The sequence below is a fragment of the Lissotriton vulgaris genome, chromosome 1_1 (genome assembly GCF_964263255.1).
Source record: "Lissotriton vulgaris chromosome 1_1, aLisVul1.2, whole genome shotgun sequence".
In the NCBI taxonomy this organism is placed as follows: domain Eukaryota; kingdom Metazoa; phylum Chordata; class Amphibia; order Caudata; family Salamandridae; genus Lissotriton; species Lissotriton vulgaris.
In genome coordinates this window covers 1,918,422,148-1,918,449,864 of record NC_141685.1, presented here as the reverse complement: position 1 = coordinate 1,918,449,864, position 27,717 = coordinate 1,918,422,148, and the positions used below count along the sequence as shown (strand labels likewise).

General features: G+C 44.7%; 1 protein-coding gene across 1 annotated transcript in view; it reads right to left on the bottom strand.

Annotated features, from left to right (window-relative positions):
* Positions 1 to 27,717, bottom strand: part of ZDHHC17 (zDHHC palmitoyltransferase 17) — a 520,726-nt gene that overhangs the window by 30,601 nt on the left and 462,408 nt on the right. Inside the window, exons 15-16 of the mRNA XM_086919563.1 lie at positions 24,484 to 24,641; positions 621 to 715 (exon numbers count right to left, since the gene is read on the bottom strand). Coding sequence (XP_086775689.1) covers positions 621 to 715; positions 24,484 to 24,641 — 253 coding nt within the window. The remainder of the gene's footprint in view (positions 1 to 620; positions 716 to 24,483; positions 24,642 to 27,717) is intronic.

The following is a 27,717-nucleotide window of genomic DNA, read 5'->3' as shown; positions in this document are numbered from 1 at the left end:
ACCTGGTACTTTTATCCGGCCTGTGCTCCATCATGGTTTGCCTTAACTTGTAACTTTTGCCAGGCTAGTCCGACCTGAAGACCATTAATGATGCTTTTAGGTGCTATACACACAAAAAAACTTTAGAATTTAATAACTCCGGTTCTGTTGATTGGATGTTTGTCATTCTGGTAACATTTTATTATCTAAAATTTGGTTTGTGTGCTGCTTAAATACTTTACACATTACCTCTAAGTTAAGCATAGCTGCTTTGTGCTGAGCTACCAGAGGTTTAAGCAGAGGTTAATCTAGTGACTTTTGTGGTTCACCCTGACTAGGACTGTGGTTGTTGCCTGAGTGCGGCTTCCACCCTTCTCAACCAATAACCCAATTTGTTTACACACACCCACTTTGGAAATTCATGTATGACACCAGAACATTTCCAACATAGAATCAAAATAAATACATCACTTTGCCAATCACACACTGCTCCATACTGTTGGATGAACACTATTTAAATGCTACAGCACAGAACAGTCTATGTCTGCATTACAATACACTGAACTATGCTGGAGAAAGAATAATTGGGGAAGTAACAGCACATTCATGGGATCGTAATGCTCATTCACAGGACTACTTACTTAAATGGACTTTCAATCGATGTAGTTGTAACCTTAAAGTGCTTGTACCTTCTTGCATTCATTCTTTCATTTGTTGTAATCCCTAGACAAGAAATCTGTGAAAAGAAATATTAGAGGATCTTAAAGCTCAATATACAAGTTCTTAACTTTGTGCCCTACAATCTGAGCAACCAACAGTTTACCACTGTGACCACCCACACACCTTCATTTGTAAGTTGCTTATGCTTTTCCAGCAGTTGTAAAAAGAAACAAGTTTCTATCGGGTAAGTAAGATATCAAAACTGAAGAGCTCATTAGCCACACATTAACAAATCTTCATTAAATTGCAGCGACAGTGAGCAACATCGCCTAAACTTTTCTCCCATCTCCCCATGTGCTTAATACTCGGAGCACTTAGATTTCTGTGAAAGACAGGACATAATAAGGAGTACATGTTTCCTACTGTATGAAACCTACTTTCAGAGCCATGTTCATATTAACTAACTATTGGATTAAGCAACGTCATACCGAGGTTTAGACAAATGACTGGTATTTTAAAAGATTCAGGAGCACCAGACTACAGGGGGTACTACCTTTTCTTCTAAACCAACGAGAAATATCATCATTATGTCCTCAATATGTTTCTGGGCCACATGGAGTCAATTGTTTTATGAAAACCAAACCTGCAGTATGTCTGTTGAGTAAGTCATACTGGCCTTGTTTTACACAGCCTTTTGTGCACTTAACTTCCGTGCGCAAATAAATACATCCGCAAGGGAAACCCCAGACAAAAAAAAAGGTATTGGCACATTTCTCATCATAAACAGTTTGATGATACTTACTTTCCTCCAATATTTGTAAATTTAGAGCCAGGCAGGTGTGTGGTTGTTCCACACAGGTCTTGTAAAGGTAGGTGAGACGCAAATAAACTTGCACTTTTGTGAGCAGTCACAGTTCCCTTCTACAAGACACTTGCTACCCTAGCAATGACTGCACATTCCTTTGGTCAAGGGAGCTGCATGAGTAAGATTGTTTACAAGGTGGAAAGTAACTTTGCAATATTTAATGGAGTTCAAGTGATGTAGTTCGTCCACTAGGAAAAATATCGTTCACATCATGAAAAAAATTAACTCAGGTAAAAGGTGTAACTGCAGACTTGTGTCACAAATGATGATACCTAAGTGAGTACTCCTCAAAACCTAGGAACAGGAGGTTTTGCAGGTTACTCCTGGAAGTCATGGGTATTCCTTAACAGTCAGAAAGGTTTGTCAAATGCAGTAGCGATTGTATCAGAACAAATTTCCAATGCTTCAACATGGTCTTTCGCAAATTGGCCCCCCTTGTCATACCCTTGATTAAGTTATGGAAGACTAAGGCCACTATCAAATCATTCTCACATTTTCAAACAATTCATATTAGTTTTGGGTTTAAACGACCCCTGAAGTACCACCAGGATTTGGCTATTTAAATTTGAATTAATATGACCTTAATTTGTGGTGTTGATGAGCCTCTGCTGATCCCCAAAGCTCATTTTCTCTCTTATCCCTTTGGCATAAGGAGCATTTTCAGATTTTTCTGACCCTGCTAGCATCCCTCCTTTCATTGCATATTGGAAAACACTAAAATGGATGGAGGAAGAGAGACTCCCACCTACCATGGGAGGCTGCACCAATGAACAAGCATTGTCAAAGTTAATAGGTCTCCTCTACCAGACCTGTTGCCTTTGCCAATTATTTTTTGTCAGGCTGTACAGCATTGCGTGTGCTGCGTCATACTGGAGGCACACGCAGTCGTTCAGCACACATGCACACAAAACTAACTTTTTTTTTTACTGTTCCGATATGGATTGGTAAATTAAGCATAGTGGTACAAGATTGCTTGTATAAAGTGCAGTGCAAGAGCACTAAAAAGTAAATGAGCGAGCGAGTGGAGTAACTTGAGGGACAAACACAAGAAGAGAGTGCAATGTGGAGAAAGTTGGGGAGAATCATAAGGGGGGATAGAGCAGTATGGAGGGGAGAAAAAAAGCTCACGAAGTAGACACCTGGAAACCCATGCACTCTAATGAAGTGCTTAAATAAAATAAAAAATAGATCCCTAAAGGTGAGTATAGAAGTCAACTAATCAGTCAATGAGATGATAAATAGGCAATGCTCCAAGGGAGGGACAAAGATTCAAAGGCTTAAACAAGGAAAGCCATCCAAAAGAAACAAAGTAATTAAGAGTCCCAGGAAAACCAACCAATGGGTGTGATGCAAACCACTGTTTATTCTTGGTAAGCCCATAATAGGTCTTTCGCACCACTGTCTGGTAGGCCCAAACTAAAAAAGCAGACAGAGTGAGTTTCCATGCCAAGGAGGGGAAACCCCCGTCTCAGTATAAATACCCAGTAAGGGGGACTCCTACAAGAATGATGGTGATGGGACAGGGAGTTGTCCAGGCGTTAGGTGACCAAGCGGTTGGGTAAGGGGAATGCAGTGGCAGAAACAGGGAGTGTCTCGGTCATTGCTGTTCCATGTGTGCTATTTTCAAGGAAGCACGCAGTGTTGCTTTTTTTGTAGTTCTGTATGTGAGGGAATCTGGAGCAGTTGCTGACTAAGCTGAGCTTGTTGGACTAAGAAAACCTGAACAGTTTCTGTGCGAGGGAAGATTTATTGCTTCTGCCTATGTGTGAATAAAGTTTGTATTACGGCTTACACTAAATGCTGTATGTGAGGACAGGCTTGGAAATGAGTAGTATTGCATATTTAGCTGCATCATTTGGTAATGTCTCTGTCCAATGGAAGCTCTATCGACCAACAAACATCTTTTGCAGGGTTTACCAGAAGAGACATCAGAATCTGTATTAAGGGACTGAATGGTAACCAATTCCTGTTTCCAATCACACCCCAGCTACTAGAAGGATTAGTTACTTACCTGTAATCCTAGTTCTCATCCAGGGGTATACTCATCAAAGTCATAATCTACGAATAATCCCCACCCATGTGTGGGATACCGGAGCATATAGAAAATACATACATACATACATACATACATATATATATATATATATATATATATATATCTGCAAAATCTTCAGACCTCCACTCACAGCGGCGAAAGAAGAGACAGACCCCACGCTCTCCAGGCAAGATGTTTATTCAATCCTTGTGCCTTCCAAAATGCAACGTTTCAACTACTGACTTAGTCTTGTTCACACACCACATTGCACAAAGCGGAAACTTTTTTATCTATGCAGTGAGGACACACCCTTCCGGGCCACACCTCCCAAACGTGAGTCACATGGTTGAAACACAAAAAAAGGCCAGAAACAATCATAATTTAAAGAAACAGTGCATTATGACGCTATGTTCTTATAACATTGTTGCATCCTGAATAGAAACAATAATGCAAGCCTATTGATGTGCTTGCATAAATCAAACAAGGATTCTGTACAGGTAATTGTATATACAGTAGTGTGTTGCTTAGTGTCAAAAAATAGCCGCATGAATGCGCAAATATCTTATGGGGTTTGCCTGCAAATAATAACATGCTTGAATGCATTTTAAACTTCACAGAACTCCATTAAGAATATAGAATTATTGACTAACCAAGGCTTGAAACATAACTATAAAGATGCAAATCACAGCGATGCAATGTAGTTTGTTACTCTAGCAAGAAACAACCAAAAGTATTAACATGTGACACCAACAACAGCACCTTTGTGTAAAAAACACACATATATACATTATAGTCCTATGTACATGTTATCAAAAAAGAATTTTTATATTATCCATTTTTCTCAATATCATAAATATATAAGAACTATATACAGCAAAAATGTGTATAAAAAAAGAGTGCTCAAGTAAATATACAGTGTAACGAAATCACCCAAAAAAACTTTCCCAAGTGTTTGTTTAAAAAAGCTGTGCTGTTCAGAAAACTAAGCAGACAGATCTGTTTTAGGAGATAGGACTACAGGATACCTAAAATAGGTGCTGGAATACAGGATTTCATATATATACAAACTATATACAATTCTTTAATTGTTCTCACGTTGTATCCACTATATGAATTATCTGCAGAGTATGTGTGCAAAATCTAGATTCCTACAGGAAGTTGTGCAGGTCCTCCGTCGCATTCAACCCGTTAGGTTGTTTGCTGTCGAGTTTAATGATATACTGCGTTTCTAATCGGCGTAATAGTTTATCACGGTCACCCCCCGTCTCAAGGGGGCAACGGCGTCAATGACATAGTAGGTAAGACATGACAGATCCCTGTCATGCCTGCTGTTAAAGTGACGCGCCACCGGGTATACCCCGTCGTGATTGACTATAGCTCTAAGGTGCTGCAATATTCTTACATGCACCTGTGCACCGGTACTGCCCACATAACGTAGGCCGCAGGTGCAAGTTAGGACATAAACCGCGAACTCCGTACGGCAGTTGTAATTACCTTGAATTGAAAATTCAGTATCAGAAAACGGAGTGCGGTAATGAGTGGTATTTTGTCCAAACTTGCACGCCCGACAGGAGGAACATTTGTGAAATCCCTTTCTTCCAAACCATTGATCTATCCTAGGCAATTCAGGGCTAGATTGTGCTAGCTTGCTGCGCATGCTAAACGCACGCCTGAATGTAATTGTAGGCTTTTCAGGGGTTAGATCACGTAAAACTCCATTAGTTTTTAAAACTGCCCAGTGTTTGTTTATTATGGATGTGATCTTGCGATGCTGTCTACTATACGTAGTTATTAGTCTGCTGGGATTAGAGGTTTCGTCAGTGTCAAGGGGTTTAGGTGATAGTAAAGAGTCCCTAGTTCTTTCATTACTCTTCCTCAATGCAGTAGCAAGGCAGGATTTACTGTATCCTCTTGCCTCCAGTCTTGCAAGCATTGCGGATGCCCCTTCCTCAAACTTGTCCTGAGTATTGCATATTCGCTTTAGGCGCAGCAATTCGCCCAGCGGGATGCTCATGATAACATGTTTTGGGTGACCACTGCTGGCATGTAGAATACTGTTGCCAGCAGTGGATTTTCTGTGGAGGGCAGTGATAATCTGATTATTGATAATATTGATGGAGACATCAAGAAACTCTGCAGTGCTTGCACTGATATTAGAGGTGAAGAATAAGTATATATATATATATATATATATATATACACACATATACATACACATACACACACATATATATGCATATGTGAAAACATGTACATGCAGCCTAAAATGTTACCAACATGGCAAAAATGCTGAAATTACCTAGGTTTGCATTGTAGTACCTATACCTTCCAAACTCATAAGGAAAAGAAGAAGCAGTAACAATTGTCAAACAACAACGCTTTATTGCCATAAAGAAAGCTTGTAATTGCAGGCATCTGCCTGTAGGCTGTAGCAGAGAACTATGAAAGAAAGAAAAACTGACTAAGCCTTTAAGACCTGCAGGAGACCCCTTGCTCTCATGATGCACCACAGGAGGCAGTTAGGTCAGTTCTTTTTGATGGTGCATATGCACCTGAGTAGATCTGTCATCAATATACAATAACTTCAAGAGAATGCTCGTCCGTGGAGGTGGGTGGGTCGTTTATGACTTTGATAAGTATACCCCTGGATGAGAACTAGGTTTACAGGTAAGTAACTAATCCTTCTCATCCAGAGGATACTCATCAATAGTCATAATCTATCAATAGAGTAGCAAGCCCATACCCAAAGTCTCGTGGATGAGCAACAGAGCATATAGAACATGAAGTAACATCACATTCAAATAGCAGTTATGCAAACATATTCCTCAAAGAGGCCTGCCCCACCTGGGCATCGGCCTGTGCATCCGAATCTAGGCAGTAATGGCGTGTAAAGGTATGTAGTGAGCGCCATGTAGTCGCTTTGCAAATCTCAGATATAGGAATGTTGCAAAGGAGAGCTGTGGTAGAAGCTTTCCCTCTAGTAGAGTGTGCTCGTGGTCTGCCCTGCAAAGTCTTGTTGGCTAGTTGGGAGGACAAGGCTACACAGGAGACGATCCATCTAGAAATAGGTATTTTGGAAGCAGCCAGCCCGGTATTTGTAGAACCATAGTTGACAAAGAGCCGGTCAGACTTCCTAAGTGGAAGGGTTTTAGCAAGGTAAAACTTCAGTACCCTACGCAGGTCTAGAGAATGTAAAGATGTCTCAGAGGGAGTGGTTGGTTGAGGAAAGCATGTGGGCAGTGTGATAATCTGATTGATGTGGAAATCTGAGACCACCTTGGGAAGGAAGCTCGGATGAGTCCACAACACCACTCTATTGGCGTGGAACACAGTGTAAAGCTCCTTGCAGCACATCACCTGAATCCCACTCACCCTGCGGGCTGAAGTGATGGTACTAAGAAAGCAGCCTTCCAGGTCAAAAGCTGTAAAGATGCTTTATGAATAGGCTCGAAAGGAGAGCCCATCAACTTGGAGAGGACAATATTAAGCTCCCAGGGAGGAGAGGGAGACCTCACGGGTGGAAAAAGAAAATGCTACTTACCAGTATGCATCTGTTCTTGGCATGTAGAGCTGCAGAGTTGTACACTATGCATTAGATCGCCACCTGGTTTTGGGCTCGGATGATTGCAGGTTGTGGTCTTCTTGGAAGAAGTCTTTGTAGTCACGAGATAGGCGACTCCTCTCTTGGACAATACTGCGCTTGGGCATCGGCTCCACCCTTAGATTGTTTTTCGCCATGATGGGAAATGATGGAGTTAGTAGAAGTAAAGAAAAAAAGGAGTCCATGCGTGTGCATCCAAGTAAGATGAAAAACTGGAACGGATACAAGTCCCGGGGAGGCGGGACGGCGTGTACAACTCTGCTGCTCTACATGCCAAGAACAGATGCATACTGGTAAGTAGCATTTTCCGTTCAAGGCATATGAGCTGCAGATTGTACACTATACATCGATTGTGCAGCAGTGTCTCCCTTAGCGGTGGTCACCTGTATCCATTGCAGTAGTTTGAAAGAGAGTTCTAAGGACAGCCTGGCCTACTGCAGCTTGGTGCTTGGCTTGCACATCAACACAATAGTGTTTTTCGTGAAGGTGTGTGGTGTACACCATGTTGCTGCCTTGCATATGTCCTTTAGGGGAATGCTTCCTAAGAAAGCCATAGAGGCTCTTAGTTTGCGAGAGGAGTCCGCTCTAGGATGACCTGGTAAGGAATATGCTACTTACCAGTATGCATCTGTTCTTGGCATAGAGGGCTGCAGAGTGGTACATTATGAATAGATCGCCATCTGGTGTTGGGCTCGGATGATTGCACTTTGTTTTTCTCTTGGAGAGTCTTTTGTATCTTGGTGACTCCTCCCTTGGTTGGTAGTGCGCATGGGAATCGGCTCCATCCTTAGATTGTTTTGCCATAGTAGGGTTAGATGGAGTAGTATGATAGAATACAGATAAGAATGCCCATGTAAGTGTATCTAAATAAGATAATGTTGGAACAGACACAGGTTTCCGGGGAGGCTGGGAGGGCATGTACCACTCTGCAGCCCTCTATGCCAAGAACAGATGCATACTGGTAAGTAGCATATTCCGTTCGAGGCATATGGGCTGCAGATGGTACATTATGAATAGACTATACAGCAGTTCTCTCCCTAGCGGTGGTTGCCCGTGTCTGTTGCAACTGTCTGAAATAGTTTTTAATACAGCTTGTCCCACTCTAGCTTGTTGTGTTGTGTGCACATCTACACAATAGTGTTTTGTGAAGGTGTGCGGTGTAACCCAGGTAGCTGCTTTGCATATGTCATCTAGTGGAATGTTTCCCAAAAATGCCATAGATGCTCCTAGTTTAAGTGTAGAGTGAGCTCTAGGAGGAACAGTTAATGTTCTCTTTGCTTTTAAGTAGCATATTTGAATACATTTTACAATCCATCTGGCAATGCCCGCTTTAGAGATGGGATTGCCCTTATGTGTAGTAGAAAACGCAACAAATAGCTGTTTTGTCTTTCTGAAAGTTTGTGTTCTTTCTATATAGTACAATATAGCCCTTCTAACATCCAATGTATGTAGGGCTCTTTCCGCTACTGTTTGTGGTTTTGGAAAGAAAACCGGTAATTCCACTGACTGATTGATGTGGAATGCAGAAATTACCTTTGGTAAGAATTTTGGGTTTGTTCTAAGAACCACTTTATTTTGGTGTAACTGCATGAATGGTTCTTGAATCGTAAAAGCCTGCAACTCACTTACTCTTCTAAGTGACGTGATAGCTTTGAGGAAGGCCACTTTCCATGTGAGGAATTGTATTTCACACCTATGCATAGGTTCAAAGGGTGGCCCCATTAGTCTGGTAAGTACTATGTTGAGATTCCAGACTGGGGAAGGTGGTCGTCTTGGTGGAATGACTCTTTTGAGTCCCTCCATGAAAGCTTTGATTGCTGGTACTTTAAACAGGGAAAGATGTTGCCTGTTTTGTAGGTACGCCGCTATAGCTGCGAGATGAACTCTGATAGAGGTATATGCTAAGTTACATTGCTGCAAGTGTAGTAAATAGCAAATGATTTGTTTAGTGGATGCGTCTAGAGGGTTGATGTGCTTACTGTTACAGTGTATAGCAAACCTCTTCCATTTTGCTGCATAGCATGCTCTGGTGGTAGGACGTCTTGCTTGTTTAATGATTTCCATACATTCTAGTGGTAAATCTAAATATCCAAACTCTATGACCTCAGGAGCCAGATCTCTAGGTTCAATTGTTTGGGATCTGGGTGCATTATTTCTCCATGGTTCTGTGTAAGATGCATGGGTAATAATCTTAGTTTTTGATGTGGCACCTGTGAGAGTTGTAGTAGCGTGGTGAACCACGGCTGTCTTGCCCACGTGGGTGCCACTAGTATCATTGTCATTGAGTGTTGCTGCAGTTTCCGAACCACTAACGGAATTAGTGGGAGAGGAGGGAAAGCGTAAGCAAATTTGTTGGACCAATTTATCCATAGTGCATTGCCCTGGGACCGTTGGTGTGGGTACCTGGATGCGAAGTTTTTGCATTTTGCGTTCTGATGATTGGCAAACAGATCTATCTCTGGTTGCCCCCATCTCTGGAAGAATGGCTGCAGTATTTGGTCGTGCAGCTCCCATTCGTGTACTTGTTCTGACTGTCTGCTTAGGATGTCTGCTATCTGATTTTGAACTCCTGGTAGGTGTTCTGCTAACAGATAAATCTTTTGAGGAATGGCCCATCTCCAAATGTCCTGTGCTAGCTTGGATAGTTGGAGAGAGTGTGTCCCCCCCTGTTTTTGAATATAATACATTGCAGTCATGTTGTCTGTTCTGATCAGGACTGCCTTGCTTGTTATTTGCATTTGGAAAGCCTTTAGTGCTAGAAATACTGCTAATAGTTCCAGGTAGTTGATGTGCAGTTTCTTTTGCTGCACACTCCACTTCCCCTGCACTGTGTATTTGTCCATATGCGCTCCCCATCCGGAGAGCGATGCGTCCGCTGTTATTATCACTTGTGGAATTGGTTCTAGGAACGACCGTCCTTTGGAAATGTTTTTTGTGTTCCACCACTTCAGAGAGCGATGCGTCCGGTCGTCTACCAACACCAGATCTGTAATCTGACCTTGAGCCTGATTCCACTGTGTCGCTAGACACTCCTGTAGTGGACGCATTTGTAGCCTGGCATGTGGTATTAGCAGTATGCAGGAGGACATCATGCCTAACAGTTGCATAAACACTCGTGCTGGTAGTGAGTGTTGTGGTTGAAATCTTTGTATTAACCCGACCATTGTTTGTATCCTGATCGGATTGGGGTATGCTATTGCCTTTTCTGTGTCTATAGTAGCTCCCAGGTATTGCTGAGTCTTGTTTGGTTGCAGGTGTGATTTTTTTGTAGTTCACCGTAAACCCTAGGTTGTGCAGCAATTGAATTGTCTTCTGTGTGTTGTGAAGACATTCTTCTTGTGACTTGGCCTTTATTAGCCAATCGTCCAAGTAGGGGAAGACATGTATTTGTTGTCTTCTTAGGTGTGCTGCCACCACAGCTAGGCATTTTGTGAACACTCTTGGTGCCGTTGTGACCCCGAACGGAAGGACTTTGAATTGATAGTGTTGTCCTTCCACTACAAACCTTAGGTATTTTCTGTGGGCTTTGTGAATTGGGATATGAAAGTAAGCGTCTTTTAGATCCAGTGTAGAAAGAAAGTCCCCTTTCTTCAGTAAAGGGAGTACCTGTTGGAGCGTGACCATGTGGAAATGTTCCGAATTTATGTAAGCATTGAGAGGTCTGAGGTCCAAGATTGGTCTTAGGGACCCGTCTCTTTTGGGGATTAGGAAGTATAGAGAGTATACTCCTGTCCCTTGTTGATCTTTTGGGACCTTCTCTATTGCATGCTTTTGTAGAAGTGCTAGTACTTCTTCTTTTAACAATGTCAGATGATCTTGACTCATTGGACGCTGTTTGGGGGGATGTTTGGTGGGGTAGCTGTGAGTTCCAGGCAATAACCATGTTGGATAATTTGTCTCACCCACTTGTCTGATGTGATGTTTTCCCAGACAGGTAGGAACTGTGATAGACGTCCCCCGACCGGTGTTATGTGGTCTGGGGGAAGTTCTATGAAGTCACTGTTTTGGGGTTGAGGCGTTGCGGTTGTTATTATTTCCGCGGCCTCTACCTTTGTTGTTGTTACCCCTGTAATTACCTCTTGAATTACCTTTGGGTGATGTAGGTGTGAAAGAGGTGGATTGCTGATTTGTTCCTGTATTTTTTGAGCCCCCTCTATAGGTGGATCTACGAAAGGAACCTCTTTGTGTTGGCTGTAGCAATGCTCCCATTGACTTCGCCGTTTCTGTATCTTTTTTCATTTTTTCTAAGGTCTCATCTGCGCTTGAACCAAAAAGTGTCTTTTGATCAAAGGGTTGGTTCAATAAGGACGTTTGTACTTCCTGTTTGAATCCTGAGATTCTAAGCCATGCATGTCTCCTTAACATGACACTGGTGTTGATGGATCTTGCTGCAGTGTCTGCTGCGTCTAGGGCGCACTTAATGGGAGTATTAGTTATTATTTTACCTTCCTGTATTAACTGATCTGCCTTTTTCTGATGTTCTTTGGGGAGATGTGTGATGAGTTTTTCTAATTCATCATAATGTGCCCAGTCATAACGTGCAAGTAGTGCCTGTGTATTGGCTATACGCCAGCTATTTGCCGCTTGTGATGCTACTCTCTTGCCTGATGCATCTATTAATTTTGACTCTATCAGGTGGAGGAGCCTCTCCTGTAGATAATGAGTTTGCTCTTTTACGAGCGTTTGAAACTACAAGCGAGTCCAGAGGTACCTGTCCTTTGATAAATATTGGATCCTTTGGAGCCGCCTTATATTTTTTATCAATTCTTGGGTTTAACACCCTAGCCCTCACTGGGTCTTTGAATATTTCTTCTGTGTGACTGAGAAGACCCTTCAGCATAGGAAGAGTACCTGATGTTCTTTGTGCATTAGGTAGCGTCTCTAACAGGAAATCCTCTATTTGAGGTTCTGTATGTATATCTCCTTTATGATATTTTGCTGCCCTATTAATGAGCTGTACAAACCCTGTGTTATCATCAGGTGGTGAAGGCTTTGAGGGATATAACTCTGGGTCGTTGTCCTCATCTGACCCTACGTTATAATTTTCCCATGGGTCATCCTCATCTGGGATGGTTTCATCATCCCCTTGAGGTTCTCCCTCCCCTGGGTCACTGTCTACATCAGACTGAGGTGTAGATGGTCTTGGTGTGGAAGGTGTAGGAATATTTGGCATAGTGTGAGGGATAGGAGAAGAGGGCGTGACTTTAGGTCGAGGAGAAGCAGGAGGAGTTGTATTTGTCCCCAGTGTTCTCTTTTTTGAAGGAAGAGATTTATCTTCTGTCTGTTCATTCTTTCTCTTCTTCGTCACCACTTTGCCAGTTTGCGGATCGATAAACAAAATCTTTTGTTTGGGATCTGTCTGTTGCTCCTGAATCGGTACCGAAGGCCTTGGTTCCGAAAGGTGCTTATGTTTTCGATCGTCAATGTTCGGTGTTTTCGGCACCGAGTGTCTACTCGATTCCGACTTCCTGGGTATCGAGTGAGTCTTGGACGTCGAATCATGTTTCTGTTTCGACATGGAATGTTTCGATGCCGAGCTTTCCCTTGTATGAAGCTTCGGTCTCGAAGTCGATGTCGACCGTTTCTCGGATCCGACATGGTGGGAGGCCGAGTGTTTCGGTTTCAGTTTCGGTTTCGTTGCCGGGCCCGAGGGCGGGGCGTCGGAAACTTTTTTCTGCGGTTTGACCGGGCTCGAAGGCGGGGTCGTTACCACACGGGGTCGGTTTTTTGGTAAGGGGACGTCGTCACTCACGGTTTGTTGCACGTCGAGTTCTTCGACATCCGACTGGTCCCCTTCCGACCCCGACTGATCCTCATGATCCTCTTCTTCCTCAAGTTGCTCGTCTCCGAACAGCTCCGGGATCGCCTCCGACTGCATTCTGGAAACCTCGTGTCTTCTAGCCCGACGATTTCTAATCGTTAGCTTGGAGGAGAATGCTGCGCAGGCTTCGCAGTCCCTGGATTCGTGTTCAGGCGATAGACAGAGGTTGCACACCTCGTGTAGGTCCTTGTGTGGGAACTTAGCACCACACGTTGGACATTTTTTGAATGGAGTCCTTTCCATGGACTCCAGGCTTGACTGCGTCGAGAAAGGCCTCCTGTTCGTCGACGTAGATCAAAGTTTTTCTTCGATGTTGAATTCGCAACGCGCCGGAATGGAAATGAAACGCGTTCGATAACAATACCATCGAATTGGAAAGGGAATACGCGCCGATAAATCACTTTTTTCTGAAGTTGATCTGGAGCGTCTCAATCCTCATCCGCCCGATGGCGGAAAAAAACAATCTAAGGATGGAGCCGATGCCCATGCGCACTACCAACCAAGGGAGGAGTCACCAAGATACAAAAGACTCTCCAAGAGAAAAACAAAGTGCAATCATCCGAGCCCAACACCAGATGGCGATCTATTCATAATGTACCATCTGCAGCCCATATGCCTCGAACTGTATGTTTAGCTTTAATATAGCACATTTGTTTACACTTTACAATTCACCTTGCAATCCCACCTTTTGAGATGGGGTTGCCTTTGTGTGGAGGAGAGAAAGATACAAACAGTTGTTTTGTCTTTCGAAAGGATTTAGTTCAATCTATATAGTATAAAAGAGCCCTTTTAACATCTAATGTGTGTAAAGCCCTTTCCACCACAGTCTGGGTTTTGGAAAAACACAGGTAACTACGGATTGATTTAGGTGAAAAGGAGTGATGACCTTTGGAAGAAAGTTTGGATTAGATTTAAGAACCACTTTGTTAGGATGTATATGAAAAAATGGTTCTTGTATAGTGAAAGCTTGTATCTCACTTACTCTTCGGAGAGAGGTAATGGCAACAAGGAAAGCTGTTTTCCATGTTAGGAATTGCAGTTCACATTTATGTAGAGGATCGAAAGGGGGCCCCATGAGTCTTGTAAGGACAAGATTGAGGTTACACACAGGAGAAGGTGGCAATCTGGGTGGGATTATTCTTTTTAATCCTTCCATGAATGCTTTGATTGTAGGTACTCTGAAGAGAGACAGATGCTGCCTGTTTTGTAAATAGGCTGCAATTGCTGCAAGGTGCAGGCATATGGAAGAATATGCCAAATTAGACCTTGTTAAATGTAAAAGATAAATTATAATCTGGATGGAAGCATTCAGGGGATTAATTTGGTTATTGTTGCAATAGATGGCAAATCTTTTCCATTTCGCGGCATACCACGCTTTGGTAGTAGGTCTCCTAGCCTCTTTAATGATGTTCATACAGTCTGGTGATAAGTTTAGATAACCAAACTCGAGGAGCCAGATCGCCAAATTCAGTTGGTTTGGGTCTGGGTGTCTGATTTCTCCATGGTTCTGTGTTAACAGGGAGGGTGTGACCTGCAACTTTTGATGTGGAACTAGAGAGAGATATAGTAGCTTGGTGAACCACGGTTGGCGTGCCCACGTGAGAGCTACCAGGATCAATGTGAGAGACTTTTGTCTGAGCTTGCGCACTACTAATGGAATGAGAGGGAGAGGCGGAAAAGCGTACGCAAATCTGCCTGACCAGTTCATCCATATCGCATTGCCTTCGGACAGTGGGTTAGGAAACCTGGCGGCGAAGAATGGGCATTTTGAATTTTCGTGAGTGGTAAACAGATCTGTGTGTGGGTGCCCCCACCTTTGGAAGAAAGGCTGAAGAACTTGTGGATGTAGTTCCCATTCGTGAATCTGTTGTGAATGCCGACTTAACAGATCTGCTATCTGATTGTGAACTCCTGGAAGGTGTTCCGCTAACAGATAAATGTTTTGAGGAATGGCCCATCTCCAAATGTTCTGTGCAAGTTAGGACAGTTGCAGAGAGTGTGAACCCCTCTGTTTTTGTATATAGTACATGGCTGTCATATTGTCCGTCCGGATTAGGACAGCTTTGTTTTGTACTTTAAGTTGAAAAGTTTTGAGTGCTAAGAATATTGCTAGCAGCTCTAGATGATTGATATGGAACAGTTTTTGTTGATTGGTCCATTGGCCCTGAGTTATGTGTTGTAAGAGATAGGCTCCCCATCCTGTGAGGGATGCGTCTGTTGCGAGTACTACTTGTGGAACGGCTCAAGGAACGGCCGGCCCTTTGTCAAGTTTTTGGTGTTCCACCACTGCAGAGAGCGATGCGTGCGGCTGTCTACCAACACCAGGTCTGTTAGTTGACCTTGAGCTTGGTTCCACTGTTGCGCTAGGCATTCTTGTACTGGGCGCATTTGCAATCTTGCGTGTGGTACTATGAAGATGCAAGATGCTATCATGCCTATTAGTCTCATGAACACCCTGGTTTGCAGAGACTGCTGGTGTTGAAAAGTGGTGACTAAGGCTTGAATGCTTTGTATCCTGGCTGAACTGGGATACGCTAGGGCTGTAGACGTGTTTATTGTAGCTCCTAGATACTGATGTACATGTGAAGGCTGCAGGTGAGACTTGGAGTAGTTTATTGTAAACCCCAAGTCGTGCAATGTTTGAATTGTCTGATGTTTGTGTTGGACATACTGATTGAATGACTTGGCTTTTATGAGCCAGTCGTCTAGATAAGGGAAGACATGTATTTGTTGTCTTCTGAGATGTGCTGCTACCACTGCTAGGCACTTTGTGAATACTCTTGGTGCCGTTGTCACATCGAATGGGAGGACTTTGAACAGATAGGGTTGTCCTTCCAGTACAAACCTTAGATACCTTCTGTGGGCAGGATGTATGGGGATATGGAAGTAGACGTCCTTTAGATCTAGTGTTGTAAGGAAGTCGCCTTGTTGTAGCAGTGGAAGCACTTGTTGTAGAGTGATCATATGAAAATGATCTGATTGTATGTAGTGGTTGAGGGCCATGAGGTCGAGAATTGGCCTTAGTGTTCCGTCCTTTTTGGTAATTAGAAAGTACAGCGAGTAAACCCCTGTTCCTTGTTCTTCTAAAGGAACTACTTGAATAGCATCTTTTTGTAGAAGTGATAGAACCTCCTGTTGAAGCAGAGTCAGATGGTCTGTAGACATTGGACGCTGCCTGGGAGGTATGGTTGGAGGGGTTGCTGTAAGTTCTAGGCAGAAGCCATGTTGGATAATCTGTCTTACCCACTTGTCTGTTGTAATGGAGTTCCAGACAGGCAGGAACTGTGTTAATCTGCCCCCTACAGGAGTGGAATGCTGTGGGGGGAGAAGAGGGAAGTCACTGTTTTGTGGCGGAAGAGGATCGGTTGTTATTGTTACTGCGACCTCTTCATTTGTTAATATTGCCTCTGTATCTTCCTCTAAAGTATCCCCTGTTAGAGGATGTTTGGGATTTGAAAGATGTTGTAGTGTCTGCTTCAGTTTGTTTGGAGCCTCCTCTGTAAAAGGAGCGACAAAAGGAGCTTCTAGCTGGTGTGGACTGTAAAGCCCTCAGACTTTGCGGTGTCGGTATCTTTCTTCATTTTTTCCAGTGTAGTGTCTACTTCTGGGCCAAATAACTGGTTCTGATGAAATGGTTGGTTTAAAATGGTGGTTTGCACTTCTTTTTTAAACCCTGAAATGCATAGCCACGCATGTCTCCTGAGTAAGACACTGGTATTTACAGCTCTAGATGCTGTGTCTGCGACATCTAGTGTGCATTTTATTGAGGCATTGGATATTAACCTGCCTTACTGTATAAGGTCATTTACTTGATCTTTGTACTGATCCGATAGGTGCTAAAATTGTTTTTCTAATTGGTCATAATGAGCCCTATCGTAACGAGAGAGGAGGGCTTGTGTATTTGCTATACGCCAAATGTTTGTAGCTTGTGCAGCTATTCTTTTACCTGACGCGTCAATTACTTTTGATTCTTTGTCAGGTGGTGGTGCTTCGCCAGAAGTTTGAGAGTTTGCCCTCTTCCTAGCATTGGCCACAACTAATGAGTCTAGTGGCAGATCACCCTTAATGTAGACTTGATCTGCTGGTCTATATTTTTTTCTCTATTCTAGGGTTTAATATTCTGGTGCGTACAGGGTCTTTAAATACCACTGGACCGCTGAGACTGCTCAAAGGTATCCAGGAGAAAATCCTCCTCTATGTCATCGGAATGCATACGGACTCCATGGTGAACAGCAGCTCTGTTTAACAGATGACCAAAACCAATGGTATCTTGTGGAGGGGAAGGTTTTGATGGGTATGACTGCGGTTCAGGAATGTCAGGCATATTTTGTGGGTTTGTAAAGTCCCATATAGGCACATTTTTGGAGTTTGAAAAGTCCCATATACCCTCATTTACATGGTATGAATCAGGTTCTTGCATGTCCTCCCCTCTACCCAAATTGTATTCATCATCATTCTGCTGTGCGGAATGTGATGATAATGGAGAATGTACAGGAGAGATTTGAGGTGATATATGAGGAGGAACAGGAGAAGAAGGAAAGAAAGGTATAGGAGAGGAAGGGTACATAGGAGATGTTGCACAGTCCTTTTTGGCAGGAACCACAGGTGTGGGTGGTGCATCTGCTGGTCTCTTCTTGTGAGGTGTAGCACCTACATGACCTGTCTTTGGGTCTATTTAGATCTTTTGTCGAGGATCTGGTCTAAAAAGTTCTTCCTCCTCTACAACCTTCTTGGGCGCCGATTTTTTCGGTTCCAGAGGAGGTTGTCGTGTGTCTTTAGCCTTGGGAGATGTCGAAGATATAGAAGTGGACGGCTTCGGAGCCGGTGCTTCTTTTGGTTTTGGTGCCGGTACGGTTTTTGGCTTCGGGGCCGACGGGTCTTTTGGCTTCGGGGCCGAAGGGTCTTTTGGCTTCGGGGCCGAAGGGTCTTTTGGCTTCGGGGCCGAAGGGTCTTTTGGCTTCGGGGCCGAAGGGTCTTTTGGCTTCGGGGCCGAAGGGTCTTTTGGCTTCGGTGCCGAAGGGTCTTTTGGCTTCGGGGCCGAAGGGTCTTTTGGCTTCGGTGCCGAAGGGTCTTTTGGCTTCGGTGCCGAAGGGTCTTTTGGCTTCGGTGCCGAAGGGTCTTTTGGCTTCGGTGCCGAAGGGTCTTTTGGCTTCGGTGCCGAAAGGTCTTTTGGCTTCGGTGCCGAAGGGTCTTTTGGCTTCGGTGCCGAAGGGTCTTTTGGCTTCGGTGCCGAAGGGTCTTTTGTCTTCGGCGCCAAGGCATCTTTATGTTTTGGTGCCGATGGAAGATGCTTGCTCGGGTTTGAGGCACTAGAAGGCTTAGTTGGTTTCTTCGGAGTCGGGCTGGAAAGCGGGGCTTTCGAAGCAGGTATTCGGTCTCGACTGGGCACTTTGGGCAGAGTGCTAACCTTTGCCTTCAGTTTGGGCAGAATATGTGGTGCAGGGGCAGTAGTACTCACGCGCTGACCCGATGGAATGGAGTCATCTGAGTCGTCTGCCTCTGATACGATCTGGAGATCAGGTGAGTCTTCTTTGGGAACGAGGAGAACCTCTTCGTCGAAGATGTCTTCCGGTGCTGGAGTTGATCTCATTTCTTGTCGACGGGCCCTCCGATCCCGGATGGTTTTCTTCGATCGGAAGGATGGACAAGCTGTGCAGGTCGACTCGTCGTGTTCCGGCGATAGACAGAGGTTTCAGACCTCGTGGTGGTCGCTATGTGGGAACTTTGCTTGGCATACCGGGCATCTCTTGAACGGAGTTCTTTCCATGTGGTGTAGGCCGCACGGCGTCGTAGGCCCAACGGCCCGCGTCGATGACAAGAATGGAACTGATGGCGTTGAAAAGTATTGTATTCGATGTCGAAGGTAGTTTTTTTGAAGTTTGAGGAAGTTCTGCGCTTCGAAGTTGCTGAAAAGTCTTTTTCTAGCCGGAGCGGAGAAACTTTCATCCGAACCCAGTGGCGGAAAAAAACAATCTAAGAATGGAGCTGATGCCCATGCGCAGTATTGTCCAATATCGTGACTACAAAGACTTCTTCCAAGAAGACCACAACCTGCAATCATCCGAGCCCAACACCAGGTGGCGATCTAATGCATCGTGTACAATCTGCAGCTCATATGCCTCGAACACTTTCTTAAGCCCCTCTAGGAAATCTTTGACCACATGCATTTGGAAAAATGAGGTCTGGGTAGGAGACTTTCTATAAGCTGCGATAGCAGCTAGGTGGACCCTGATGGAGGGGTACTTCAGGCCTGACCTCGCCAAGTGCAGATAGTATGGAAGAATGACTTGCTCCTGACCTTGAGTCGGATCAAGAGCGTTGTCCTTACACCATAGGTAAAATCTCGTCCACTTGAAAGCACAAGGCTTTCTGGTGGAGGGTCTCTTTGCTTCTCTAAGGATGTTCATACAGTCAGCCGATAGGTCAAGATGTCCGTACTGGATGGCTTCAGGACCCATGCAGTTGATCGGAGAGAGGGAAGGTTGGGTTGAAATACTCTCCCCTCGTTCTTGATCAGCAAGTGCGGGCGGCAGGGCAACCTTTGGTGTGGAACCTCTGACAGTTGAAGGAGACCGGGTACCACCACTGGCGTGGCCACTCTGGCGCTATCAGGATCATTCTGGTGTTGGTCCTGTAGAACTTCTGTATGACTGCAGGGATCAGAGGGAGTGGAGGAAAAGCATACAGCAATGTCTGCAACCAGCTCATCAAAAGTGCAATCCCCGTGATCCCTGCTGGGGAAATCTGGACGCGAAGACGGGGCATTTCGTGTTTACCGCGTCTGCGAACAGATCGATGTCCGGCACTCCCCATTGCCGAAGGACCTCCTGAGCGACGTTGTCGTTGAGCACCTAGTCGTACGCTTCTACCTGCACATTCAGGGTTCCTGGAAGATAGACTGCGGCGATTGAGAGACCCCTCGCCAGCAGCCACTGCCATATGGATTGGGCTTCCAAAGACAGGACTTGTGATCTGGTGCCTCCTTGCTTGCTCAGATAGAACATTGTTGTTGGGTTGTCCGTCTGAATCTGGATGTGGCTGGATTGAAGTGACGGATACAGGGACTTCAGCGCAAGATGGACCACCCGTAGCTCCAAGAAGTTGATGTGATAACTTCTTTCTATTTCGGACCAGAGACCTTGTACCTGAAGCTGGCCCATACGAGCTCCCCAGCCTTGCATTGAGGCATCTGTGACCACTGTCTGTGTTGGAGGCATCTGATGAAAAGGAAAAGGGACTCCTTGTAGAAGGTGAAAACGTTTCATCCACCATCTGATGGAGTCCTTGGAAGCTTGATGGAGAGAGACACGATCTTCCCAGCGACCTGACCTCTGTGACCATTGATCTTCGAGGTACTGTTGTAGAGGCCGCATGTGAAGCCGTGCATTGGGCACAATGTAGATGCACAAGGCCATCTATCCCAGCAGTGAGGACACTTACCTGGCTGTGGGACGTGCAGCGTCGAGAAGAGTGTGGCACTTAAGCATTGATGACAACCTCTCCTCCGAAGGACACACGCTTGCCTTTGCGGAGTCCAGGGAGGCACCCAGATAGTGTATCCGTTGTGTGGGGTTGAGGACTGACTTCTTGCAGTTGACTTGCAACACCGTGGAAAGCAGCAGGTTGAAGCAATACAAGAGATGGCTCTGGAGTAGCGCAGGTGTGGAATTTTACATGAGCCAGTCGTCTAGGTATGGATAGAAGATCTTCCGCCTGCGGAGGAAGGCAGCCACAACCGCCATGCACTTGGAGAATGTCCGCAAAGCGGATTCGAGTCCAAATGGCAGCACTCGATACTGATAGTGGTGGCGAGAGACCTGAAACCTGAGAAATTTGCGATGTTTCACTGAGACAGGAATGTGTACTGCAGGTCGATGGCACACATCCCTGGTGAAGGTGCGGAAAGATTTGATGCAGGGCTAGCATTCAGAATTTTTCCTTTCTTATAAACCTGTTCAGCAGGCGCAGGTCGAGGGTAGGTCTGTACTCTTTGGTTACGCCTCAGTTTTGGACTAGGAAGTACCAAGAGTATACCCCCTTGTTTCTTTGGAGAGGTGGGACCTCCTCAATGGCCCTCTTGAAGAGGAAGATAGTCACTTCGTCCTGTAACAGCCGACTTTGAAGTTGAGGAAGGCACTTCAATTGTGGGGGCACTTGCAGAGGGGGAGACTTGAACATCAGCAAGTAACCATGCTGCACAATTTTCAGCACCCATTTGTCTCTTGTTATGGTTTCCCACTCTTCCAGGTGAAAAACAATACTCCCTCCTACCGGAGTGTAGAACTGGTGCAGAGGAAGCAATGCCTCACTGTATGGGATGCTGACTAGAGGTGGACTGTTGCTGCTTGTCGTTCCTCCTCCCTCTTCCAGGTGCTTTTGGTGGAATTGGGACCTCTGCTGGCTCTGGGAGTACCATTGAGGGGTTTGAACCCTCTGCTGGAAGGAACGTTTGTCACCCTGACGAAAACGTTTTCTGAATTTCTTTTGCTTCTCCAGACCAACAGCCTTGACAGTATCCAGCTCTGTTTTCATCTTGTTTATCTCCTCATCGGAGTGAGCCCCGAACAAGGAGGAGCCATTAAACAAAAGGTTTAGAATCTTTTTCTGTGCATCAGGCTTGAGTCCTGTGAGGCGCAGCCAGGCTGAGAGCCGTGAACAGAAGCCATGGGAGTAACCATGTGCGGCGAGATCTGAAGCGTCCGCTGCCGCACTTATAACTTGATTGGCTACTAGCCCTCTTTCTAGCAGAATTTCGCTGAAGTCCTGCCGGTCTTCTTTGGGGAGCTTTTCGGTAAACCTTGCCAGAGAGACCTAAAGAGACCCGTCATATCGCCCGAGAAGGGCTGAGGCACTTTCAATCTTCATGGATGAAGCCGAAGTATTGCACATTTTTCTGCCATAGGAGTCCATCTGCTTACTGTCCTTCTCCGGGGGGACAGAAGATGACGCAGACGCTGAATGAGACGTCATGGCTGCTTCAACAATGACTGAGTGCGCGGGTGGGTCAGATCTGAGAAATAACGGATCCTCGGCTGGGGCCATCTACTTTTTAGTGATCCTGGATAAGTCGAAACCCACCGTAGCAGGGGTGAGGAATGTGGCTATAGCTGGTTCCAAAAATCCTGGTACCAAAGGCAGCAGAGGTCTAGAAGCTGTACGATGGTGCAGGGTGTCAAAGATGATGGATGTGGAAACTACAGGGGTATGCAAAGTGATGTTTAATTTCTTTGCACCCCTAACCAGGACATCTGAGAAAGTCGCGATGTCATAGATGGGAGACACCCGCGATGGAGGAGCTGAGGAGAATGTCGGAGAGTAGTCCCGGACAGAGGACCTCGTGGAGGAAGACCATGTGGGTGATCTTGTGCGTCTTCTCTTATGGGGACAATTGTGATGAGAGCTGTGACGACCCCTGGACCGTGATCGGTGCGTGGAAGGTGATCTTGTTCTTCTGGGGGGAAACTTGGAGGGTCTAGCAGGAGCGCTTCTCTGAGGAGAGGTCCTGAAAGGAGAGTATGTGCGAGAGTAGTCCGAACCCGGACTTCTGCGGTCATCTGTACCGACACCCTGCAGCCATCGGGGTGAAAGACCGTAGGCCCGCTTCTCTCCAGCTCTGGGAGATTTCTCCGGTGAAATCTGCACATCATGCAGTCCTGGGGCCCCAGATGACAATCTGGACCTGGATATCGACTTACGCCGGGTCTCCTCTGTGACCACTGCAATTTTTTCCCTCAACGTCGAATGCCTTGACGTCGATGAAGTCTGCGTCACCATCGGCGTCTATTGAGGTGATCTGCTATGGGAACGCCGTCCCGCTCTCAACGGTGGTCTCAACGTAGATAGCCTATGGCGATGCAGGTTGACCTTGGCGTCAACCTCCGATGACAGATTGGGGACCTAGACGTCGATCTCCCATGACGTTGTGTTGGCGTCGATCTTCTCGACTTCGAGTGATGAGACCTCAACAACGCTCTCAACGTCGACAAGCCCACTTGCGGCGAGATGTTTGCTGTCGTGACTTTCGACGCCGACCCCCTCGAGGGTGGCAGAGAGTGTCTCGACATCGACCGAAGCCTCGACGTCGACTGAGTATTTCCAGATCTCTCAGGACCCACAGCTTTCGAGCCTGAAGTGCTGTGCCTTGATGCCGACTTACTGCGTGCGGCGGGGAATCTCGACGTCGAGATGGCGATTTGTCCCTCGATGCCGAAGAGTGCCTGGGTCTCTTCGACAGCGAATCTCCTGTCACCTTCTTCTTTCTGTACTCAGGAGAGGTGGTATGTCGCCGTTTTTGGTGTTGTTTGCTTGAAGAGGGTGGTCTGAAGTCTCCATGGTCACCTCCTGACGGCTTCTGTTCTTCTCCAGCTGAGCATGAAGTTTAATGTGCCCTCTGTCGTGCTAAGTATGCCTGGAAAACTTTTGGCAGTGGTAACACTGGTCAGGATTGTGAGAGGATGGAAGACACACAATACACACTGAGTGTGGATCTGCCAGTGCCATCTTCTTGCCACAGGAAGGACATTTTCTGAATAAGGATGGCATTCTGAAAGAAAAATTTATGGTAAAACTAAACAAAACAGTAGAATAAGCTTTTAGAAGTCAGAAAATGTTGCGCTTTCTGAGAAAATCTCAAATAAATCACTTTCAGTCAAAAAACTGAAGAGCTCAAGCTCCAGGATCCTTCTAGAAAAAGCCGGAAAAAAGAACTGAGCAACTGCCGCCTGTGGTGCATCATGGGTGCAAGGGGTCTCCTGGAGGTCTTAAAGGCACAGTACCCCATCTCTAATGACAACTGTATACAAAATTTAACATAGGACAACACTCTGTAAAAATAGTGACAGTAAGATTGGTATGTCTGCCACAGCTAGGTTTGTAGGGTAGCAGGGGGAGGGCAAGCAACTGAATGAGTGGTGCAATCCTACATTTCTGCTTTTAATAACTGCCCAAGTCTGAATTGCCAGAGGCTGCGTGGTAATACGAGGGGTACAGAGCGCCATGTCCTTGTTGATGAGTACCTCTGACTGTACTATTACATCCACTGACAGTTTCTGATGTGAGTGTGGCAGTAGAGAGATCGCTCATGCAGGTGATCAAGCTAGGCAGCTTGGAAGACTCTGTTCAATAGACATGGGAAATTTAAAAAACTAAAGGGGTTGTAACTCTGTTTTAACTGAAAAGTGATAGAGGAGAGTCAAGGTCTCAAGCTAGGGCACAGACGTTTTAATATGATCACAGCGGTTTCAGATATCTAATTTTCTATGAAACATTGCTTTGATGATGCATTGCCATGACAGCACTCTCTTGAAAGTCGGCCATAAGTGGAATCTTCAGTAATTCAGCTAGTCAGTTTTTGCCTCCAGTGGTCTCATTTTAGAAATACTGCTACAACACATTCCTCCTCAATACAAAGCCCTAAAAATACAATATACTAAATGATCCAATAAAGGCATAGGATTTTAAGATGAAAAGTTAGGCAACAAATATATGATACAAAATCCGGCTTTATTAAAATTATTCCCTACCTGGTACATCTGACACATAAGCAACACTGCCACCCACATCAAGTGAAAAACACTGTTCAGGAACATCCAGAACATCCAGGGTGAACATGTGGCTATTTGCGTGACGTAGGTCCAAAATCCATCCTTTGTGTAATTTGTCTCACAGTGAATGCCCCAATCTAGAAAAGGAAAAACACCATCAAAAATATTGTACTGAAAATACACATGTAAATGATACGCTCTGCACCACTCCTTTGTAAATGAGGAGAGTCCAAATGTTCCTCTCCCTTCCACACAGATTTTGGGAATTTCCTATATGTTAACGTGTAAACCTTTACACTCAATTTATCATGCAATACAACACATAGATGGCAGCTCATGCGGCAACATGCCCACAAACTCACTCAGAAAACTTCTGTTGAATTTACATTCTTAAAAAACATTAACATTCACTTAAATTAGGAGTTAACAGACCCACTACAACAAATTTATTTAAAAAAAGTTTTTGGGTCATTGTTGATAACTAACTTCTTGTTTACAATATTACCAAGCATCTAATAAGAGTAGAATAGATGTGCCATTACTCTCACAATGTAATTTCTAAAGTTAGATTCTACTGTTTCCAGTTAGTTGGGTGTTTTTATAAAGCATCATGGAGGTAAACACATTTTCCTTATATTGAAATTGGATATTAAGCTCCGTTTTCTTTTTTATTTCTAATTTTTAAATGGGAGCCATTTCATAATGCTATTGAGAAATGTCAAGAAGATATTGGGTCACTCTGGCCCATTCATCAAAGAGGGTGACCAGAGGCTGTTTCGGGTCTGGCGTGACAAGTTGAGGCTGTGTTGGTCATTCTAGAACGATGGTTACCTATCACTTGAAATAGGGGTGAATGGGAAGGGAATAGTCGCAGAATGTGAGCGGAGGGCTTAGAGCTCTTATTTCAATGATGAGGTTTTCACTTTTTTTTGAACAAGTTGGAGTTCAGGATTACAAAAACACAAATGGAATCTGGTTGTCAAAACATAAGACTAAGATACGAGAACTACGAGGAAATGCAATTGCTGAACATACAGTTCCCTATAAAATGTGTTACATCAACAAAACTGTTCATTCAAGTGAACCCATTGTAGAATAGGAAAGTGGCTATAGGATTTCCATCAACTACTCTTCGTGGCCAGTTACATCATCTGGAATTCCAGCTTCCCTGCCACAGCACCTCATAAACCAAGGAGGTGACTGTGGTATGAGTGGCATACTATACAGAGAACTGGAACTTATTAGATCGCTAGTATAGACAGCATCCGCCTACGATCCTATATACAGAGGCAAAAAGTGCAGTGCAAGTAATGTGAAGATTTAAAAAGGATATGTAGGCAAACAAATACTTTTATTGGAGTATTGCTTGCAAACCTATTAAAAATAGTGCAGGAACGGCTTTTAACAAATATGCCGCTGTTTTTGAAGACGGTCTACTAGTTTCAGCCAGATGGGGCTTCTCGCCCTGGCTTTCTTCAGGACCCTATCAAGTTTAAGCTACTGCAATTAGTGAAATTAACAAATGTACACAAATAGTGATAAATCAAAATACCTCCATAGAGGCATGGTGATCTCCACTCCTGTCCCGTGCGAGGTATTTGGCCTCACCTCACCTGGTAACTACTCCGGTATTAAAAGACCCCGCCCTACCAGTCGGTGCCTCAGTCCTGACCCAAGTTCGTGGGAGTTCAGGAGTACCCAGGGTTCTACATAGAACACAATATAGAATTGAGCACACAGTGCCAGGATCGATCTCCCTCACTGTTTCTTGTGATTCTGTCTGGATTGTACAATAAAGTTTGCTCTAACCGATATTAGGTCACATTTAGGCATCTACAGTTGGAAGAAAGCTTGTAAGCATTTAGAGCCATGGTCCTTCAGAACTACTTAGAGAATAAAATGTAAATTACCTGCACTGTGATCAGTTTTACTGCAAGACAAGGATATTGTTTGAGCGTAGGGTAAATATGGTCCAATTTCCGGGCAAGAAACATTCTGGCCACTTGATTTTGTACACATTGTAGTTGTAAATAGGTCTCTTGTCGTCTACAGCATAGACAATATTTAAGTCGTCTAATCTTCTAAGTAGCAGTATTATATAGAAATGTTTTTAATTATCGTGTTTCGATTTTCCTTAAGAAGTGAAGAATGCCAAACTGGATGCTCACAGTCCTACCATGTCAATTTATTCAAACTGTCCAAATTTGTTACCTGTGTGAAGGGAAACAGGATGAACCACTAAAGGTGAGATTATCCAATGTCCTTTTGTTTGTTTCATCTTTGGACTGGCAAGGCATTACTATCTGCCTTTCTTCGTTTTCCTGATCAGTCCTCATTTCTCAAATCAGCCCAAATCTCGCCGGGAGGGCCACAGGTGGGATTTGGCCTTGTTGATGGAAAGGCCCAGGTCAAACAGCAGGGATGCTGAAACTGCAGACCGCTCTATACCACCTCTGGCAAACCAGCGTTGAATAGCCAGTCATCCAGATACAAACAAAATGGGGATACCAAATCTTCTGAGATGGGCTACAACAACCATCATCACCTTCATGAGGACCAGAGGTGCTGATGTCAAGCTAAAGGAAATACCACAAATTGGTAGTGCGTAAATCCCACCACTAACCTCAAGTACTTCCGGTGTGAATGCAGGATAGGAATATAGAAATATGCATCCAGCAGGTTGAGCGACACCATTGAGTCTCAAAGTTCCAACGCTAACAACACTTGAACTAGAGGCAACACCTTACACTTATCCTTCTTGAGGAAAATGTCATGGTCCAGGATCAGTCGCAGACCGCCATCATTCTGGGGTATTAGTAAGTAACATGCGTAACAACCCTGACCCTTTTCCTGCCCTGGCACTAGCTCCACAGTTCCTTTATGCAGGAGTGTTACGACTTCTTGCTGTAGTTTGGCAAGATGGTTTGGAGGTGGGGCGAATGGGGAATAAGGGTTGGAGCCTGAAAATAGAGAAGAGTAACTTTTTTTCACAATTTGAAGGACCCACTGGGCCGAAATAATGGGCTTACAGGACGGTAGAAAGCAGATCACTCACCGCGTCTGCAGGCTCGGAGTGTAAATGGGGTAGCAAGCTAGGAGGAGGAATTGGAGGAGGGTTGTTGGGCAAATTCAAAGTGCTTTCCACTAGTTCTACCTCAATATTGTCTAACCAGCAGGTTGGGATGCCTCTGGTCGGAGGCTGATATTGTGGCT